The sequence below is a fragment of the Nicotiana tomentosiformis genome, chromosome 6, assembly GCF_000390325.3.
Source record: "Nicotiana tomentosiformis chromosome 6, ASM39032v3, whole genome shotgun sequence".
NCBI classification, from domain to species: domain Eukaryota; kingdom Viridiplantae; phylum Streptophyta; class Magnoliopsida; order Solanales; family Solanaceae; genus Nicotiana; species Nicotiana tomentosiformis.
Genome location: NC_090817.1, coordinates 145966627 through 145989278, shown reverse-complemented (window position 1 = coordinate 145989278; position 22652 = coordinate 145966627). Strand labels below are relative to the sequence as shown.

Here is a 22652-nt window from a genome sequence, read left to right as displayed (position 1 = left end):
TACAAATGAAATATCTTACTATTTGTTGAAAGGAGTTTTGGGAGAAAAATCATAATTTTTTTCAAACTTACTTGTATTTTGGCTTTTTCGGTAAAAGATTTGGATTTTTACCGAGATACTTGAAAAGAAATGCCTATTTTTCTGAAACTGTGAACGGACTGAGCCTTTTATTTCTGAGATACTCTTTTGTTACATGTTCTATGCTGTTATGAACTCTTGTGGAATACTGGTATTGGCCCCGACTTTTCTGTTAGCTCGTCACTACTTTCAACCTAAGGTTAGGTTTGTTACTTATTGAGTACATGAGGTCAGTTGTACTCATACTACACTTCTGCACCTTGCGTGCAGATGTTGGTTGTTGATGTTGTTGTGTTCGATGGGAGCTGGTTTGAAGATGTACCTGCGTTCCGGTTGTAGCTGCCCCTTGTTCGTGGTAGCTTTAGGTCTATGAAGCTCTGTTTATGTACTTTTCAAACAAGACTATGTATTTAATTCATTTCAGCTTTGTAAACTCTATTCTTAGAAGCTCATGATTTGTACTACCAGTTCTTGGGGAAATGTATTAGATTCAGATATTTCTTTACTTAATTGCTTTATTAATTATTATTGGAATTGGTTAGTGGTTAATTGGCTTACCTAGCGAGTTGTGTTAGGTGTCATCACGACTAGTCGGATTTTGGGTCTTGACTCCTCTCTTTCCTACCAAAATACTCGTTGAATAATGAAGCAGGAGTTGCTGAATAGATTTTGACATCATCAGTGTTGGCATAGATAAAAATTCTCTACTTTAGGAACAAATTTAAGACAAAGAAGGGGACCAACTTATTGGTTGATTGTACGCTACAGGCCGATGATTTTGCCGAGGTGAATGACTGGTGGCAGACATAGTGAGGGAGGAAGAGAAGAGAAGAAGCATGGCGGGAGGGAGGGGGCGCACTTTGGACGGTTGTTAGATTGAGGGGGAGAGAAAGGGGGATTTAATTCTATATTAATGGGATTTTAACTATTTGATTAATTGAAATCAAATATAGACATTTATTAGAATAGGCTATAAATGTAAAAAAAAACCTGCTAGTTTTAAAATAAATTGAAAATCGTGTTATTTATGCTAATAGTTACTTTAAAAAGACCTACAATGTAAAAAACCTCCCAAGCGGGGCTTGATAGTATCTTGATAGCCCAAACACAGGCCCAATAAAAGTTGTTGTGGTTTTCTCAATAATTTCTGGGTCCAATAAAACAAACCCGAGGCTTTCTACCCTTAAAGTGATAAAATCCGAAAACTGGAAAACTAATCAAACAATCAGGCATTGCTTGAATCTTTCTAGGGTTTGGTGTTCGATCCTCTCTGATTTCTCATAGGAATTTGCATCTACAGAACTAATCATGGCTACTGCTTCAGGTACGTCGTATTTTCTTTGTTGCGATGTGCTAATATTTGCTTGCAAGTACAAAATTTTAGGTCATAATTTCCTGAACTGTCTTAAAATTTAATTGTATTGGAATGATGCGGGTTCCAATAGAGCTGATGGATATAATGGATTTTTGAAGAAAGAACAAAACAAAGATATAGCGGACTTATATGTTTGGTATTTAGGGGTAGCTAACTTTTGCTGTTTTAAGTTTTTGTAGGTTTTAATTTCCTAATTTATCTTAAAATTTAATTAATATAGGAATAATGGGGGCCTAAAAAGAGTTGAATGGATATGGTGGATTTTTGGAGAAAGAAAAAAAAAGAATGAAGATATAGTGGATGTATATGTTTGGGATTGAGGCCAGAGGCATAGCCATGATTTGAAGCTTATAGGTTCGGGATTCAAGCCCTATTAAGTTATTGGGTCCGAAATTGATAATTTGTACTTATTAGATGGATTTCTTAAGACAAATACAAAGTTTGAATCATAGTTAGTGGTTCGGCCGAACGTGTATTTTCAAGGCTAGCTCCGCCCCTGTTTGAGGCATAGTTATTGTTGTAGTTGTTGCTGTATTTTGCTAACATCCGAATTAATTTGTATTTAGTTGGAATAATAGATTTATTAGGGCTTCAGTTGCAATTGATGTTAAGGAGCTGTTTTGAGAAGTTTTGGGAAAAGTTTTTGAAACGATATTTTGGAGAAAAAGTTTATTCAAACTTCAAATGAAAAATGTGTTCAATAGCTTTTTTTGAAGATTTGTGAGTGTTTGTTAGTGGAAGAAGAGTTTTTCAATGAGAAATAGAGTTTCTGAAAAAGATGTCCTACAAACAAATTAACACATATTTTTCAGAATGTTTTTCTAGAACTTCAAAAGAAACTTTTCAGAAACAAACCCCACTTAAAGTTTGATACTTTAATTGGATCAAGTTCATGCTGCCTAAAGTTGTTTTCATAAAAGGGTGGTTGCTTCCTTATCAAAATCTTACATTTATCTGATGCAATTATGATTTTGTAAAAAATGCAGTGGCTTTCAAGTCTAGAGAGGACCATAGGAAACAGTTGGAATTGGAAGAGGCGCGAAAGGCTGGTCTTGCACCGGCAGAAGTGGATGAGGATGGAAAAGAAATCAATCCTCACATTCCTCAGTATATGTCTTCAGCTCCTTGGTATCTCAATGCAGAGAGACCTGTATGTGTTTTCTCATTGTTTATAGCTTTAGTCAGTGTAGCATTTCTTGATTGTCTAGGCACGTTTTTGACATTCACTTGTTGTGCCACTTGAAGAGTTTGAAACATCAAAGGAAATGGAAATCCGACCCCAATTACACGAAATCATGGTATGACAGAGGTGCGAAAATATATCAGGCAGAAAAGTATAGAAAGGGTGCATGCGAAAAGTAAGTAAACCATTCCCTTTCTTCTTGGACGTTCCAGATGTACCAAATGGAATTGCATTCTTTCTGCTGTCCTTCATTGATGTAGAAATCATATCTCTTGCCGATAAATGGTCAAAAAGAACTTCAATCAAAAGGGATTCCTCTGATCTGGAAATTTGAATCTTATTGTTTGGCACTATATGGCTAGCTAAACTTACTTCAGTTCTTGGTCTGTTCTTTTTACTTGGGAAAGCTTCTGTTTCCAATTCTATAAATAGAAAAGACACAATTTTTTTGGATTCCGGAAATGACCAATCTTTAGTAATCTTTTGTGATTGTTCATCAACGTCGAAATAGTATTGCTCAATATGCTATGTTTTAACTGATTCCCTGAATATAATGTGCTTGGCACAGCTGTGGGGCAATGACCCACGATGCTAAGTCATGCATGGATAGGCCCCGCAAATTAGGAGCAAAATGGACTGGAAAGAATATTGCTCCTGATGAGAAGATAGAACAGTTTGAGCTGGATTATGATGGTAAAAGGGACCGTTGGAATGGTTATGATGCTGCTTCCTATGCCCATATCATTGAACGATATGAAGCAAGGGATGAAGCAAGAAAGAAATATCTGAAAGATCAACAACTAAAAAAGTTGGAGGAGAAAAATAACAAAGAGGATGAAGAAAGAGGCGATAGCGAAGATGAAGATTTTGAAGATGCTTTGAAGGTAGATGAAGCCAAGGTTGATGAAAGCAAGCAGATGGATTTTGCAAAAGTTGAGAAGCGTGTACGAACCACTGGTGGTGGAAGCACAGGGACTGTTAGGTCTGTCTTTCTTAATATCTTTTCATCTTTGATACCTTCCTGCCCATTTACTTTTGGGGTCCATGGGGTTTTATGGCTGGGCGGGGTAGCCATGTGGGGTTAACTGAATGGCTGACTTGTACTATGTAGAAAGCACATAGTACACATATAGGCCTGAGTGTTTCTTTATCAAGATACTGATGCATCTGCATTGTCCAGGAATCTACGTATCCGGGAAGATACAGCAAAATATCTTCTTAATCTTGATGTCAATTCTGCACATTATGATCCCAAGACCCGGTCCATGCGTGAAGACCCTCTTCCTGATATGGATCCAAATGAAAAATTTTATGCTGTAAGTGCACTTCTGGTCCTCCAAATAGTACTGATTTTCATGGTTATGTTTTTTTTACTCAGTCGTCCTTTTTTGTTTCCTCTTATAGGGAGATAACCAAAATAGAGTTAGTGGTCAAGCATTGGAGTTCAAACAGCTAAATATTCACGCTTGGGAAGCTTTTGATAAGGGTCATGATGTGCATATGCAAGCAGCTCCATCCCAAGCAGAACTGCTTTACAAAAATTACAAGGTTAACAAGGAGAAACTGAAGTCACAAACAAAGGAGGATATCATGGAAAAGTATGGTAATGCTGCTAGTGAAGAAATACTCCCAAGAGAACTACTGTTGGGTCAGAGTGAGAGAGAAGTTGAATATGATTGTGCTGGTAGGATTGTGAAGGGCCAGGTAATTCTTTCATCACAAGCTGCATATTAATGCATGAGTTACTTCGCAATTTTTGCCTCTCTACCTTCACTAGATAGGGGTAAGGTCTGCGTACACATTACCCACCCTAGACCCCACACGTGGAAATATACGGGGTATGTTGTTGTTGTTGTTGGGGATGAATTACATACCATAATGGTATATATTAAATAGTTATATTTATCTTAACCTTCTTCCATATGTAGACTAGCTAAGTAGAAGCTTGATGCACGAGTCATGCCCAATGCTTGAATGTGTACATTTATGTTTGCCATATGTGACAAGCCATGCACAATTATTTATACCATCTCGCCCCCTTAAAGATCAAGAATATAGTTACTTCAAGATATTGACATAGAATGATCAGATGCTTTTAGAGCCTTTCCAACTATGATGGGCTTTTATGGTATTTTCTGGTCATACCAGCTAAAGGTTAACATTTGAGCATGGCAAATCTTTTAATTTATGTTTTCCTATCTACTCGAAAAATTTGATTTCGACTCCAAAGTTACATGGATAACTGTCTTAGTTTATAGTTTACAATATTTAGTCAATACAGTTGAGCTGTATATTTTAATGCTCGTTATGGGCTCATGTATTGCAGCTAGAATAAGAGAGGAAGAGAGTCAAATAATTAAATAACGTTTCTCTTTGTCAGTCACCTGACAAAGATAGAAGCAGAATGTTCCGTGGTGTTTCTTTAAGCTGTACTTCACAGCTCATAACTGGCAAAGCTGTAATGAACAGCTTGTGTGCTGGTTGGATTGCATTCATTTGGGTTCATTCTCCTTCCTTCCATTGTTAATTTACTTCTGCAAGTGAAATAGGATTCAAGAAACTGTTTAATTTTCATTATCCTCTTGCTTTGGGGGTTTCTGGGAACCGCATCAGTATCCAATCTCTGCAGGGTTTAGGTTCCCTTCACCTTTAAGTTCCAGCAATATAATAACATTATCATTATTTCCTACTTCAAATATCGAGAACAGAATAATCGAAGTGATCATCCTCACCTTCCATCGTATCCAGCAATCCAGTCTTAATTGTACGGCCTTGTTTACCTCAATCAGAGGAATTTCTACATCTTTTTATGAAGAATGCAGCTATTTCCATTCTTATCCTACCCAAGTTCATCCAAACTGAAACAACTTGTTATATTAAGATCCTCCAGAAAACCAGAAATATTACTTATTGAACTCTTTTAAAAACTACTTATCTAAAACTGAACGTATACATATACCTCAAAGAACTATTATCTGCCTTTCTAATGTGGTATTCAAGACTATAGAGAGCTATCCTCTTTTAAATTAACATCATTAGGGCAGCGGCAACTGAGGCAATTCTCAGATACTGTCTCCAATTCCTACTCTCTTTTGAGGAATGTCCACACCACTGAAGTTTTCAGACTAGTCAGTGGGATGCGAAGAAACATTTACTTCATCTTCTGAGGAAATAGGGTGGAATTAGAAATATCATTTAAGAGTAGCCTGGCTGAATTAGAAATATCATTTAAGAGTGGATAATGTCTGTTTATTTGTTTGTTTTGGCATAGTTTTTGAGTAGCTTGGCTGAATTTGTGAGTTGCTTGTTGTAGGAGATGGCTCTCCCTAGGAGCAAATATGAAGAGGATGTTTACATCAATAACCACACCACGGTTTGGGGTTCATGGTGGAAGGATCACCAGTGGGGTTACAGGTGCTGCAAACAAACGATCAGAAACAGCTATTGCACAGGTGCTGCCGGAATTGAAGCAGCTGAAGCTTCTGCTGATCTTATGAAGGCCAATATTGCTCGCAAAGAGTCGGCTGAAGGTTAGTGTTGTCCATTGAAGGGTTTAAGTTGGAGTTAGAAATCCGACGTATTAGTGATATCTGCTTATTTTCTGATTGATACACTATTGATAAGTTCTGGGATTTCTTTTGGTCAAGATTCTGAGAATTTTATTGTTCACAACTGAAAATTAAGTACTAAATTGTTGAAGGAATTTGTCCTTTGATTAAATCAATTAGTTTAACTTTCTCTTCTAACAGTGCTATTATTATTTTTTGTTCTATCGTTGCTACTATAAATATAGTCACCAACTGTTTAATCTCCTCGATTTTCATGCTAAAAAAACTGAATGTATAATGGGATAGAGGAAGTAGTGGCTTTGTTTTTATACTGAAGGAAATAAAAAAGCTTTTTGATACTAATGTGAGTGAAATATATTCAAGATAAGGTCAGTGTATGTCTTAAGACTCTTTCTTTTTGCTCTTCCTTTTTGTATGTGTTTTAATCAATGGAAGAAAGTTGTCTCGAAAGACCTACAATTTCTTGGAATTAATGCAGACGAAAGGACACAATGGAAGAAAAAGATTTATATATGCTATACCCATTAGTTGGGAATATCTTTTGATCATGTTAATATGTTTTACTTTAGGTCCTATGCTTTCTTGGAGTCTTTTAGCACTATTAGAGATTCTTATGCCAGTAGGAAATATAGAGAACTTCTAGTACTTTTTATTTTTATGATTGCATTAGGGTAGGCTGTCTTAATCACCCCCTTGGGGTGCGGCCCTTCCCCGGACCTTGCGTGAACGTGTTATGCCTTGTGCGGGCTTCCCTTTTTTTATTTTTTATGATGTTGGGTTGAGATGAATTTAACTGGGAAACATTGTTAGTGAGATCCACATAGCCAACCCTCACTTGTTTGGGATTGAGACGTTGTATTATATGTGTTTGAAATATATGCTCAGGATTAGATGTTAAGACTATAATTACAGAGCAGTTGTATTTCGTACTTCCTCTAGATTGCTGACATTTCCTCTTTTTTATTTTCCTCTCCTTGAACTTTGGTCAAGAACTTGGTTATACCTGAATTAGCAACCTTGTACAGTTTTTCTTGGGTCAATGTAACAGTAGACCTTGACATAAGTCGAAGGAGTTATTTTTCTTCCCTTTGTTCAACCATCTTCTTTATTCGGTATGTGATATATTTACAAGCTACTGGGAGTGAATTGTGTGTATGACGACACAATTGTCTGTGAACTGTCTGATTTCCACGTCTTAGTTTTTCTAAGATTCAAATCTGTAAGCCAGTATATTTTCCCACTGGCATGAACCCCATGTTTGCAAATGGGATCTTTTTTAGCCTGTTACTTTGTATGGATACTTCTGCACAGTGTAGCTATCTGTCTTAATTTTAATATTTATCATCTTGTCATCAATATGTGATTAATCTAGATACACATGCGCCGGTTGAGGAGAGGAGGCTTGCTACTTGGGGTACTGAAGTACCTGACGATTTGGTTTTGGACGAGCAAAAGCTGGCTGAAGCACTTAAAAAGGTATCCCCTTTAGCCTGTTCTGTGTACCTTCGATGCCACTCTTGCACTGTCATTATGATGAATTCATTCATTTGGCTCTTTTATTTTTGGAAACAAAATGTAATTTGCTGTGTTTGGGGGCGGGTCAATAGTTCACGTGCGCAAAGAATGATATCAGGAGGGGGGGGGGGTCACCGGGAGACACAGAGAGAGGAGCTCTTTCTGAGTCAGACGGATAGGGGTTGGGCAGATACAATAGCCTGACTGGATCCATCTGCAGTAATACGGATTCTCAGTTGGCTCTAACTCACTAAATCTGGATGCTCTAATATGATCTAAAATTTTGGATTTCTTCTCTGAGCAGGAGGATGAAAAGAGAAGAGAAGAAAGAGATGAAAGGAAAAGGAAATATAATGTGAAGTACAATGATGAGGTACATCTAAATCTTCAATTTTTAGCTTTCGACTCTCTTCTGTATCTTTACTTTTTGGTTCTTACCACATTTGTCTTTGTAGGTTACACCGGAAGAAATGGAAGCCTATAGGATGAAAAAGGTCCTCCATGATGATCCAATGAAGGACTTCCTGCACTGAGTTATGAATGTGGCGGAACCTTTCCAAGTCGCAGAAGTGGAAAGTCCTTGTTGCTCTGGCTGCAGTGCGTCTGTTTAGGTAGCAGTTGCCATCACATGCATGTAGGTGAATTGTACCAGGGGAATGAGAGATTACTTTCGAGTCCTGTTCGTCGTCCTTTCTGTGATTTGGTATTTGTTGCAGTGTTTGTTTAAGGTGAAATACTCCTCCCAGGAACCACCCAATAAAAAGTTACAGAGAAGAAACTCTTTGGATCATCGACGCTCCGAATGCCTGTATATATATGTGCTACTTTAAACCCTCTTCTCCGTTATTGCAATTAAATTGGGGTCGAGAGTTGTGTACGTCCTGATCTCTTGTTTATACATACGCAGTAGGCTTTTAATGAATCGTGGTTTTCAGACTTTATATTTTAGTTGTCTTTATCTCCTTTTTATAGCACAAAAATTGTTGTGGAGCTTAGCGGTGGGCCTGGCTGATTTCTGGTCTTCATTGTGCTATTAATGTGCTTTCTCTTTATCCCTCTCCCTTCAAAAATTGCCTCCTTGCATCTAACGAGCTCATCTAAGATATAATTATTATTGTTGTTTTACTTTCCATTTCAATTTTATATAATATTCTTTCCTTTTTAGTTTGCACAAAAATGACTGGCACCTTTTTATACTCGGAATTTTTCTAAGATCATCTTTCTTATTTACTTTTAATGACACTCCAATAGAAATGATCAAAACATGTTTCAAACTAAAGAACTCCAAGGGTATATAGCCTATGAGTCACATGCCATCTTTTTTCTTCAAAAGCTTAATATTTAATCCTACACCGATATATATATTTAAAAAAACAGAGTATTTTCTAGGTAACTTCTATTGTGTAAATGTTCAGCAAATAAAATTCAAACTTAATAAGACTAATAGCCTGTTTAGGCTACAACCAATGCTAGAGTATAGACTATGATAAGATATTGAATTATCAAGATAGCATCAATGGCGATTAGGCGGTTAAGTGTGATTTGCTTGATAAGGGAAAGAAAAAACGTTCCTAGAAGTCCTATTAACGCAAAACAAGTAGATTTTTACGTTTTTAAATTACTAGAAGCTCTTAACTACTTAACTATGCTATAGCCTCTAAAGGCTTTACTTGAATAAAAGAGGCCACATATTCAAAAAAATAAAAAAATAAGAATAAAAGAGGCCAAGCTTCTAAAACAAATTGGGAAACAGAGCTGGAGCACTATGAGATTAATAGCATGTTTGGCCAAACTTCTAAAATCCGTTTAATTTGAGAAGCGTTTTTCAAAAAAGTACTTTTAGTGAGAAGTAGTTTGTGTTTGATTAATTAATTTGAAAAATACTTTTGAGTAACAATTAGTATTTAACCAAGTTTTAAAAAAAATAATTTTGGAGAGAAACTACTTTATTTTGTTTCTCTAAAATTACTTACGATTCTACTTAAAAATATTTTTTCCTTCAAAAAGTTTGGCCAAACACCTTAATATCGGCAAAAAAGTACTTTTGACTAAAAAAAATACCTTTGACCAAACATGCTATAAGATAGGGTAGGGAAAATGATATTGTATAGTAACTTTTAAAATAATAACCAAAAAAATATTTTTTGTATATATATATATATATATATATATATATATATAAATTATATAAATTTTATATACTTTTTCGAATATCGAATATAAATAGTTTCTTGCGCGAGGTAAAAATAGAAAAAAATTCCAAATTACACATAGGCACAACGGTCACCTGAAAAGAGAAGAGATTCGAAGTTGAAACAGGAAGATATAAAGCCACGTGGGACTGCCATTTGCTAGACAGTAGACACAAACACCTTGCATCACATGACCCATGATATAATATATGTCCCAAGTAGATAGTACAAATAAAGTAAAAAAGAAGAAGGGAGGGGGGGGGGGGGGGTTAGATTTGCAAACTGACAATAGTGAAAGCGATAGTTTCAATAAAGAAGATATAATTTCAAAATTTGCAGCAGTTTCGAGGATGACCAAGAAGGAAATGAGTTTTTCAGATCCAACCATTGTACACAAGTAGGTGCTTATAATTAGTTTCAGGTAAAATTTGCTGAAAAGAAAATGGCTAATTTTCTTATGTTCAGAAATCGGTTGGCTCTTTCAGTGCTATTAGTCACTTACTATTGCTACTTGGGAGATTTGACTGTATCTGCTCAACAGTTCAGACCTGGATTTGTATACACCAGAAACAGAGGGAGATGCACTCCTCAGTAAGACTCTTCTCTTCACTTTCTACTAATTTTCTCTCTTTTATTTTCCAAAAAAAAAAAAAAAAAAATCTCAGTTGGGATTTTGGAACAACAAGCCCATTATATTCCCACGAGTGTGGGGTCGGGGAGTATAGTGCGGACGTAGACCTTACGCTTACCTAGTGGTGTGGGTGAGTTAAATTTATCCTATCTAATTATTAGACTAAATGAGCTTAAAATGGAGTGACAAAATTCTTGGTCGACCTCAATTAGTAGAAAATTGAGGCGTGATTGTTGTTAGTTAGGCTGACAACAATTTTATCCTATTGTGTATATATATAAGCTCTTGGTAAAACTTACCTATATCCGGTGTTCAGTGGCGAAGCTAGAAAATATTTCAAGGGTGTTCAAACTTGAACAAGAAAAATAAAAATTGTGGAGAGTGAAGCTCGAACCCGCGACCATGAGGCCCTCTTGACCACCCTTTGCCACTGAGCTATGATTCTTTATTGTTTTAAGGGTGTTCAATATGTATTATATGCATGTAAATCCAAAATTTTACCTATATACACAGTGTTAATTTTCCGGCATTTTCCGACGAAGGGTGGTCAGTTGACCACCCTTGCTACACTGTGGCTTCGCCCCTGCCGGTGTTTATCCCGAATTATACAAATGTACCATGATAAGGCATAATTTAAAGTGAGAGTAGTGCAGTATTAGCTATTTATGGTTTACTAATAAGAGTCTAGGTGAGTAGATAAAAATAAAGGAAATATTCTATTGTTAGCGCCTTTTTTTTTTTAAGGCTAGCGGAAATTCTAAACACCGCAAATTGAATTTTAGTGCAAAGGTTAATAAGACCCCCTTAGTTAGATACAATTTGGGGAGGTTAATAATAACCCTGTAATAAAACCTCCGCAAATAGACTATTTTTTTGTAGTGAAAGGCAGAGCCAAAATTTTAACCTTACATGTGGGATTGTAATTCTTTTAAGTTAGTGCATTCTTTAGGCCATTTTCAACCATTGCTTCCATTTTCTCCACCAAAATGGAGTAAAGTTACTTCAACAATCACTCCATTTTTTACATCAAAAAAGAATATTTCATTTTATTTTCTTCTCTCTCTTCAATATTATATTATTATATTTTATTTAAATTTTATTTTCTTATTTCTATTAAATTTTTTTTTTCTTTTTTACATATAATTTATATTTCTTTTTTATATAACCATTTAATATAAAATTATTTTATACCATAAATTTTTAAATAATATAATTTGTAAAGAAATAGTATAGATTATATATATATTAACGGATAATTCAAATAAAAGTGAAATCATTAAGATACAAGATAATTAAATACATATTATATTATGGTAAAATTCAGATTAAATACTATATAAATATTCAACTTCCACCTCTAGTATGCTCCCATAAATGATCTATTAATGCATTACGAAGTGCAAAATGAGTATCTTTGTCCTTAATTCTTTTGTGTCGAGCTAAAAATTATTCAAATCAGTGATTTTCATCTACTACCATTTCTACTGTCGGAGGTGGACATTTCCAATCATCTTGAATTGGTGCATTAAGATTACGCTCATCCTCGATTATCATATTGTGCAGTATAATACATGTAGTTATTATATCATGTAGCACTTCTTTTCTCCAAAAACGTGATGGTTCCACAACAATTGCAAAACGAGCTTGCAAAACTCTGAATGCACGTTCAACATCTTTTCGACATGATTCATGTTTCATCGCGAAATATTCCTTTTGTGGTGAACGTGGGTCACGAATAGTTTGCACAAGGGTTGACCATTTTGGATATATATCGTCAGCTAAATAATAATCCATATCATATTCTTTTCTTTGAATAACATAATGGGCGGGAGGAGCAATACCTGCAGCAAGATCGAAAAACAAATGTGATGACTCTAAAAATTAATGTCATTATTGGTGTCGGGCATACCAGAATATGCATGCCATATCCAAAGGTTATAATCAGCTACAACTTCACAAATTATTGATGGGGATCCACTACGATCTGCATATTGTCCAGCCCATGCTGTTGGACAATTTTTCCATCTCCAATGCATGTAGTCTAGACTGCCTAACATTCCTGGAAAACCACGCTGTTCACCGATGTGCTTCTGCCTTGCAACATCGTTAGCTGTTGGTGATCTCAATTACTGCTCGCCAAAAACCTCTACGATAGCTCGGCAAAATCTCTTCATGCTTTCAAATGCAGTTGACTCTTCAATTTTCACATATTCGTCAGTGGCATCCTGTTGGCACACCGTATGCCAACATTCTAAACACGACTGTAATTTTTTGTAGAGTAGATAATCCAAATCTACCCACCTCATCAACGCGTTGTTCGAAGTACATATCATGACCTTTAATTGCATCAACAATTCGAAGGAACAAATTCCGGGACATCCGATATCTACGACGAAATTGTCCCTCATTAAAGCGGGGATTATCTGAAAAATAATCGAGAAATAAATTATTATCAACACTTTCACGATCTCGATTGATTACCAAATGACCTGGAACGAAGCCAACTCTGTAGGATCATTATTTTGATTTTCTTCCAAACACTGCAACACATAATTGTTCATCTAATTTACTTGCATGCACAATTGCATCTCAGCTTCATTATCAAAAATTAAAGGTGACGATGATGATGATGAGTAATTTGAATCATCATTATTATTAGATGAACCTCCCCTATAGAAATTCATTTTCAGAAGACGACAACAATAATATTTAATTTATTTAGAAATGAATTGGATGGAAGAATATGATTTTCCTAAATGGTGTTCATTTTTATCGAGTGAAATTTTTTTCTAAAGATAAAATAGGAATAAGGATGAAATCTACCGGACGGTTGAGACTAGGACGAAATTCACTCCACGGCTGAGATCAAGATAAAATCTATCCTATTCTCATTTACTAAATTATTGTGTCTGCTGAGTTGTCTACACATTGAATAGTGTGCAGAGATTTTTTTTCTAAAGATAAAATAAGAATAAGGATGAAATCCATCAGACGGTTGAGATTATGACGAAATCCACTTGATGGCTGGGATCAAAATAAAATCCCCATGCACAATTGCATCTCAGCTTCATTATCGGAAATTAAAGGTGATGATGATGATGGTGAGTAATTTGAATCATCATTATTATTAGATGAACCTCCCCTATAGAAATTAATTTTCAGAAGACGACAACAATAATATTTAATTTATTTAGAAATGAATTGGATGAAAGAGTATGATTTTCCTAAATGGTGTTCATTTTTATCGAGTGAAAATTTTTTCTAAAGATAAAATAGGAATAAGAATGAAATCTACCGGACGGTTGAGATTAAGACGAAATCCACTCGTCGGCTGAGATAAAGATAAAATCTATCATATTCTCATCTACTAAATTATTGTGTCTGCTGAGTGTCTACAGATTGAATAGTGTGTAGAGATTTTTTTTTCTAAAGATAAAATAAGAATAAGGATGAAATCCATCGGACGGTTGAGTGACGGCTGGGATCAAAATAAAATCCATCTTATTCTCATCTACTAAATTATTGTGTCTGCTGAGTTGTCTAATGTGTAGAGATATTTTTTCTAAAGATAAAATAGGAATAAAGATGAAATCATCGGACGATTGAGATTAGGACGAAATCCACTTGACGGCTGAGATCAAAATAAAATCTATCATTTTCTCATATACTAAATTATTGTGTCTGATGAGTTGTCCACACATTGAATAATGTGTAGAGATATTTTTTCTAAAGATAAAATAGGAATACAGATGAAATCCATTGGACAGTTGAGATTAGGACGAAATCCACTCGACGGTTGAGATCAAAATAAAATCTATCATATTCTCATCTACTAAATTATTGTGTCTGCTGAGTTGTCTACACATTGAATAATGTGTAGAGATAATTTTTTCTGAAGATAAAATAAGAATATGGATGAAATCCATCGGACAATTGAGATTAGGATGAAAGCCACTCGACGGTCGAGATCAAAATGCACGAAAATTAACTTACAATTTTACATAAAAATAATAAATGCACGAAAATCAATTTATCAAAATTATATGCCAAAGTTAAGATGTAAAATTAATATTATAAAGATATTACATAAACATATTTAGGTATATATAAAGAGATAAATTAAAAGAGTTAAATAATAAAAAAAATAAAGTAATAGAGAATAGTAATGGAGGAGATGAATATCGTCACTCCAAATTTGGAGTGACTGTATTCATCCCCATTTTGCAGCCAAAAATGCAGCAGCGTTGGAGACCAATTACTCCGAAAATCACCTGCATTATAGCAAATGCAGTTGGCGTTGGAGAAGCCCTTATTAATAGTTTATACATATTCATTCAATGGATTTCATAAGACAAATATATGATTTGAACAAAAGTACCAGATTCCGTCCGAACCCGCATCCCACACTCCGGCTCCGCCCCTGGGGTGTCATGTATCCGTTGGGCCTATGTAGACATTGGGTACAAGTAAGTTTAAACATTGGATACAAGTAAGTTTTCCTAAATTTGGCGTAACTGGTAAAGTTGCTGCCATGTGACCGAGAGGTCACGGGTTCGAGCCATGGAAACAGTCTCTTACAGAATTATTCAAGGTAAGGTCGCGTACAATAGACCCTTGTAGTCTTGCCCTTCCTCGGACTCCGCGCATAGTGGAAGCTTAGTGCATCGGGCTGCCCTTTGTTAAACCCCTGTTTCACTTGAGGTTGGAGGATTTTTTCATGGAGCCGTAGTAAAGGCTATGAAAAAGCTGCATCTTTTCCAAAATAATCCACCAACTAATAAAGCTGTTACTAATTTGCTGCTGTTGCGCAGGTATTGGAGCAGCAGGAGAGAGTCATGGCCGAAGATGGTGCCGCAAATGTCAACAGTATCAAAAGTATTCGGATCGAGGGCATACGAGCGATACAGGTACGATCTTACACTCCTAGAAGCTGCGGGAAGAAACGATGATAGAGACAATATATTTGCAAGATTAGTGAAGCAATCGACTGCAGCATTGTTGAATTCATATGCTAGAAAGAACTATCCATACAGCGCTTGGGAAGTAAAGACTATGCTCATTCAAGCTTTGGTTTCTGAAAAGTCTGCTACTGTTTTGGCTCAACGGTTATCTGAAGCTAATGAAGCCTGCAATTAATGGAGTAGCTTCTGTTTGATTGTTTTTAAGTGACTGTTAATGTGGTTAATCTTTTGTTAGCTTTTGTTTTTGGTGTGAGTTGTGTGGCTTTCACTGTTCATACTAAATGTTATTACTGCGTACCAATTATAGACCTAATTAAAGGAGATAGGAAACGCTATGTTGGGGGCACAGCAGTATACTTAATAACGTGTAAAAATGGTTCATCTTCATTATCTAAGTTAAATTATGCTGTCCCAACAAGAGGATGTGTATTGCTCTTTGTGAGAATTGCTTGTATATCGGGTCAATTTTTCCAGATATAAGATTGAAAGCTTTAAACAATTCATACCTGCAAACAGAAAATGCAGATTGCAGACTTCAAACTGTTATTCCCGCCAATATTGCTGTATTTGTAAATAATAATTCTGCAAAATATAAGTTAACGTTATGAACAATAATAAATTCGAGCTCACTGAATTCACAGTGTTTCCTTAAGGAATTTAATCCCCTCCTAGTACCCAAGGTAATGGATTATTTCCTCCCAGGATAAAACGAATAACACACTGGTGTAACGGTACTTCAAACCCCAGTGTTTCAGCGAACACAAAGTTCGGTAGCAAATCACACTTACAGTTGCTTTGTTTGAAGTTAAAAATAATGCAGAACGAAGGAGTATATACTCAGAAAATCGTATGAAAATGCTGAGAGGAAGGAGTGCAATGTATAGCCAATTTGTTGAGCGAATTGTATGTTGTGTGTTGAGTGTCTTTCTTCAACATCTGCTGCACATATATATAGCAGCAAGACCAAACGTCCACCCTCCATGGTGGAGCAAGCATTACATGTTTGTGGAGCAAGCACTTCATGGTGGGAAGAGCATTAGGCGGCTGCCAAATGGTCAATACACGAATTGGAAAATATCCGTTATAAATGCGGATAATCTTACGTTAATATTTACTATTAACAAATAAATTTGGTCCAAAAAATTAATCAATCAATCGATCATTTGACCGAAGCCGAAGCCGAAGCCGAAGCCGAAGCCGAAGCCGAAGCCGAAGCCGAGCCGAGCGACGACGACGACGGCGCGAGGCTTGCTTTCTTCTTAACTCTTTAAGAGCTACAAGAAGAGCAATTATATATATACCCACCAAAAATGTCTTCCTCTTCCAATATGGGACAATGTCTCATTGTCAAGAGGGAAACTTAAAATTTTACTCAAAATTTCATTTTCCCTCCATTTTCCATTCACCCTCATTTTAAGAATATTTCATCTTAAAAACAAAAACCTCAACAATCCTCCACATGAATGGGGAATGGCTATATCACGGAAGTATGCATGGAAAAACTGTGTGATTTACAAGTAAGGATTAATCGCATCTGGATAAGTAGGTTTCCCTTTGAACTTTCCGTAGTAAACTTATGTCGGATATACTCGGTCAATCGGTAGATTTGATATCTTTGAACCGTCGATCTTTGGTGTATACCTAGACAACCATAAGTCACACAATCAACCCTTAACCGTCTTTGGTTCTCATTGTTGTGTTCGTTTCAGCCATGAACACCGCCTGGTTTCATAAGTGCGTAGAGAACTGGCCTTACAAAGTTCTCCTTGAAGCGGCTAAAACTTCACACTTACATAGGTGATTCCTAAACGTATCATCCTGTAGATACACTATTTGATATACCCCGTATCAAATTTAGAAATCATTAAAAAGCCTTAATGCTTTATCCTTGGTACTGAACATTGTCTCATCATGAGAACGGACTAAAATTTTATTTGACAATGTTGAACCGTCATTAATGACTTTGTTTGATCTCCTTGAACCTAGATCTTGGGATCTCCAGTCTTCTAGGTAGAGTTACCACCACAATGACTTGTTCTCGGCCATAGCCCCATTCCCCTTGATGATTTCTCAACTACCTCTCTAGTTAGGCCTTTTGTAAGTGGATCCGACACATTATCACTTGACTTTACATAGTTAATCGTGATAATTCCTCTAGAGAGTAATTGCCTAACGGTTTTATGTCTTCGTCGTATATGACGAGATTTACCGTTATACATAACGCTCCCAGCCCTTCCAATTGCCGCTTGACTATCACAATGTATGCATATTGGTGCCAACGGTTTGGGCCAAAATGGAATGTCTTCCAAGAAATTCCGGAGCCATTCAGCTTCTTCACCGGCTTTATCTAAGGCTATGAATTCAGCCTCCATTGTAGAGCGGGCAATACATGTTTGTTTGGACGACTTCCAAGATACCGCTCCTCCACCAATAGTGAATACATATCCACTCGTGGACTTAGAATCAGTTGAACCGGTGATCCAATTTGCATCACAGTATCCCTCAATCACCGCAGGAAAATTACTGTAGTGCAATTCAAAGTTCTGGGTATGTTCTAAATATCCCAAAACTCGTTTCATTGCCATCCAATGAGATTGGCCTGGATTGCTCGTATATCGACTCAGTTTACTTATAGCACAAGCTATATCTGGTCGTGTACAATTCATGATATACATTAAGCATCCCAATACACGAGCATAATCCAATTGTGATATGCTTTGGCCTTTGTTCTTTGCTAATGCAAGATTCACGTCAATTGGAGTCTTTGCAACTTTAAAGCCCAAGTGCTTGAATTTTTCAAGTACTGTCTTAATATAATGAGATTGTGACAATGCCAGACCTTGAGGAGTCTTATGGATCTTAATTCCCAGAATTAAATCAGCAACTCCCAAGTCTTTCATATCAAACTTGCTATTGAGCATACGCTTAGTAGCATTTATGTTGGCAATGTTATTACTCATTATCAGCATATCATCCACATATAGGCAAACAATGACTATGTGATTTGGAACATTTTTAATGTACACACATTATCACATTCATTTATCTTAAAACCATTTGACAACATTGTTTGGTCAAATTTCGCATGCCATTGTTTGGGTGCTTGTTTTAGTCCGTAAAGAGACTTAACAAGTCTACATACCTTCTTTTCTTTACCTGGAACCACAAACCCTTCAGGTTGTTCCATGTAAATTTCTTCCTCCAACTCTCCATTCAAGAAGGCAGTCTTAACATCCATTTGATGAATTTCAAGACCATACACTGCAGCTAATGCTACCAACATTCGTATGGACGTAATTCTTGTAACTGGAGAGTATGTATCAAAGTAGTCTAGACCTTCTCGTTGTCTATACCCTTTGACTACGAGCCTTGCCTTGAATTTATCAATAGTGCCATCATCTTTGATTTTTCTCTTAAAAATCTATTTAGAACCCAAAGGTTTATTTCCAGGAGGAAGATCAACCAATTCCCATGTATGGTTGTTCAATATGGATTCTATTTCACTATTGACTGCCTCTTTCCAAAACAATGATTCCGAAGAAGTCATAGCTTCTTTAAATGTTTGAGACTCATTCTCCAATAAGAAAGTCACAAAATCTGGTCCAAATGAAGTAGACGTTCTTTGACGTTTACTACGTCTTGCATAAAAAATCAGAATGCTTCCACGCTTCAATCACGAGAAAGCGTTCATTATCTGGAGTTTTATCTGGCAGATCAGGAACATCTTCCTTGATGAACTTCTGTAGACATAACGTAGTTAAGTAGAAGAACATCTTCTGCTGCCAGCGCTTGAAATCAATCCCGGAAATTTTTTCGGATTTTTCTGCCGGTGCCAACGCCGGTGTTCGACTTGTCGATGCGTTGGCAGTTACCATCGGAACAACTTGGTTTTCGCTTTCAGTCATCATTTTTTCTGTAAAAGAATGACACAAACAAACGTTTAATACACGTTTTCAAACTGGAGTAAAAATCACGTAGATTTTAATATCCAACAAAACGCCACGAAGGCTTAACTCTCCAAAACGGGAGTACACAAACCACAAAGGTTTTAGTTTGCAGAATAATAAGAATAATACAAATACAGAAATTAATATTAAATTCCTTAAGATTGTTATTCCCGCCAATATTGCCGTAGCCGTAGCCGAAGCCGAGCCGAGCGAGCGACGACGACGACGACGGCGCGAGGCTTGCTTTCTTCTTAACTCTTTAAGAGCTACAAGAAGAGCAATTATATATATACCCACCAAAAATGTCTTCCTCTTCCAATATGGGACAATGTCTCATTGTCAAGAGGGAAACTTAAAATTTTACTCAAAATTTCATTTTCCCTCCATTTCCCATTCACCCTCATTTTAAGAATATTTCATCTTAAAAATAAAAACCTCAACATAAACACCGTAAAAAGAAGGATAAAGATATTGTGAGCATGATTTTTTCCTCACAAAAAATACTCCTACAAAATCCACAAAAATAGACTTTTTCTAATTTTTATAGAATTTTTAGGATATTTATTTGCATTTATTTGCATTTAGTTGCATTCATGCATATTTAGAAATATTTTTTAAAAAATCCTAAATATCATCAAAAAATATTTTTTTATCTTTTACTTGTGCATTTTAGATTTAATTGCATGTTTAGGATGTAATCACACATTAATTGCATTGTTAAAATATAAAAATCACAAATTACATTTAGCTATTCTTCTTTTCTTTTTACATTTGTAGTTAATTAGTCAATTAGTTAATTCAATATGTAATTAGCTTAATTTTGAATTAAAACAAATGAATAGGTTAATTTTGTAAATTAAGTTTGATATAGGATTTAATTAAGAGTGGCCATTTAAAAAACAAGGTGAAGGCAAAAATTGAAGGAAGCATTCTTGCTGGGCCAAATGGCCCAAACAATTGCTCAAATTCGCTCAGCCCAGACCCACATGGATCCGGTCCAGTCTCACCCAAGACCAAACGACGCCGTTTCGGCGTCAAGCTAATACCAGCCCTTCATCAAACTTAATCCAACGACCCCGAACTCCCCATCCCTTTCCCTTAAATATGTCCAAACAGACCCCTCCCCAAACCCTAGAGACGCCTTAGTTCCCCCATCTCCCTTATCTCTCTCATCTCTCTAACCAGCCACCTTCTGCCGCCGCCGGAAATCGCCTATGGTGGCGGCACCACCCCAAACCTCCCCAAATCTTCACTCCATAACCACCATCTTCCCCTCAACCCTAATCCATCACCAATTTCCCCAAAATCCCCACCAATCTTCTTCAATTTCAAATGTAAGAAGGCCGGAAAACCCTAATCCGCCTCCCTTTTGATTTTCTCGGATTTTTTGACTTGATTGACCAAAAATTTGTGCTAATCGATTGTTCTTCAACCCAAAACAATAGATTGACACTAATTTTGGGTCACTTCGAAGTCGCTGGAATCCGGTCGATTTACCCATAGCCGGTCAGAGCATTCACGTGCCCGTTTCAGTGCCGGTAGTTCTTCTCTTCTCTCCTCTTCTTCTTTCTTTTGCTCTAATGGTTTAATTTCAGATTAGTTATAGAATTTCAATTTTTTGATTGCATGATATTTAGATTAATTTATAAATCTGTTAGTTTAATTGGAAAACATGTTTAGTTAATTCCTTAATTAGGAATAGGATATGATTGTTGCACCTTTTTGATTTTTGTTTCCAGTGTGGTTTTCGTTGAAGTCAAGCCCGCTTTGTTTGGGCCAATCCGGGCAGGGTCGCTTAGCCTAGGTTCAATTGAGAGCTTTTGTTTCTAGAAGGTTAATTTCAGGAGTTAAATGGTTAAAAAAAATATGGGGAATATCTGGATAGACAGCTGTACAACAGCTGTCCATTTTCTGTTAGAAAAGATGTTTTTTCCTAAATTTTAGGGACTGACATTCCAGAATTATTCTCTGATTTTTCTGTGCACATAACCAAATTCTCACTCTCTATATAAAGACCTCATCTCCTCTCATTTTACGGTCTCTGAATTCTGAATAGACAGACACAAAAACACTCTCTGAAATTCACACTCTTTTCTTCATTTTTTAGACTGGTTTTACACACTAATTCTCGGCAGAAGCTTGACATTCCTTTCTTTCTTCATTTTACACTGATTTCTTTTCTTTGAGATTCAAAATTAGATACAGAAAACAAAAGAAAAAAAAAGGATTTCAAAGTTGCTTTTCCTTCCATTTTTTACTAGTTTGCTTCAATCTTGCTGGGATTTCGAGTGGTATGCAAATTGTGGAGCTGTTGGTTTAATTGCTGAACTTGTTACTGTTTCTACTGCTGTGTTCTGCTGCTTTTCCTTTTCCTGCTATTAGGTATGTTGAAACTCTCTTTGTAACTCTTTTAAATGAGTTAATGAAGAATTGAATGACTTGCTGTGTTCATATCTTATTCTCTGTGTTTGTATTCAACTATTTGGTTAGTCTATCTTTGATCGAGCTGTTCTAGCATGTTATTCGAATGACAAATCTAGTTTCATAATGAGTCTGATTTTTAGCTTGTCTTATGCAACTCTTGATGTTAAAAGTTGACTAAGTTTAAAGCATGACATTAAAATCAACTGAGCTCATATGATTCTGGAATTACTCAGAGGTTCTGTGGTTCAACATTAACAGGTTTATGCTTTGTGATTGTGAATTAAAAATCAGATTGAGAAGGAAAGGTATACTTGAACAAGTTATAGAACAAGTGTCTCATTGAGGGAATTTGAAGAAATGGAATAGAAATTTTGAGCTCTGCTTTGATTATTAGTGTAAAGCAATTGGCTATTAGTGTAGAATGGTCATGCTGTATCGAATAAGTCATAGTTTAGTTTGAATATGTAAATTGAATTCCAATGCAGTTTTGTATTATTTTCGGGTCAAGTTTCATGGCAATTGTATTGTAAATGTACTATATGGTATTTGATTTTGTGGGTTGTGTTATTAAGTGGCCAAAGTGAATTTGGGCCAGATTGATAAAGTGGCCCAGTTGAGGTTGTAAAAATTGCACGGGGCGCCCTATTTGGTCGCCCCCATTTAACCTATACCCACTTTTTAAAAAAGTTTTAACTTGTACCCACTTTTTAAACAACTTTAGGCCTCTTTCTCCTCCTTCGGGTGACATTATTCTTTCCTCTAGATGATATTATTATT

The 22652-nt window shown here is 36.1% G+C and overlaps 2 protein-coding genes, 1 long non-coding RNA gene and 1 pseudogene across 4 annotated transcripts; 3 read left to right on the top strand and 1 right to left on the bottom strand.

The window, feature by feature from the left end:
- The first annotated feature begins 1227 nt into the window (after positions 1-1227).
- On the top strand, positions 1228-8661 carry LOC104107470 (pre-mRNA-splicing factor SLU7). The gene is made up of 10 exons (XM_009616291.4): positions 1228-1402; positions 2440-2603; positions 2699-2811; positions 3205-3618; positions 3817-3952; positions 4041-4340; positions 5950-6166; positions 7578-7681; positions 8025-8093; positions 8176-8661. The coding sequence occupies exons 1-10, from the start codon at positions 1387-1389 to the stop codon at positions 8251-8253; spliced, it is 1611 nt and encodes a 536-aa protein (XP_009614586.1). The 5' UTR covers positions 1228-1386; the 3' UTR covers positions 8254-8661.
- Positions 8662-10174: 1513 nt separating this feature from the next.
- On the top strand, positions 10175-15805 carry LOC104107478 (uncharacterized). 2 transcript variants are annotated; one of them, XM_033659037.2, is made up of 3 exons: positions 10175-10309; positions 10398-10503; positions 15355-15805. In XM_033659037.2, coding segments are annotated over exons 1-3 (432 nt in total). In that variant the 5' UTR covers positions 10175-10308; the 3' UTR covers positions 15680-15805. The 2 variants fall into 2 exon arrangements, with proteins under 2 accessions (XP_033514928.1, XP_009614596.1); XM_009616301.4 differs by having other exon boundaries at positions 10180-10309; positions 10378-10503.
- LOC138893455 (uncharacterized) lies at positions 11888-13227 on the bottom strand (annotated as a pseudogene).
- Positions 15806-20185: 4380 nt separating the features above from the next.
- LOC104108668 (uncharacterized) lies at positions 20186-22442 on the top strand. The gene is made up of 2 exons (XR_689077.4): positions 20186-20989; positions 22134-22442. It is a non-coding gene; the product is annotated as an uncharacterized lncRNA (long non-coding RNA).
- Positions 22443-22652: the final 210 nt, after the last annotated feature.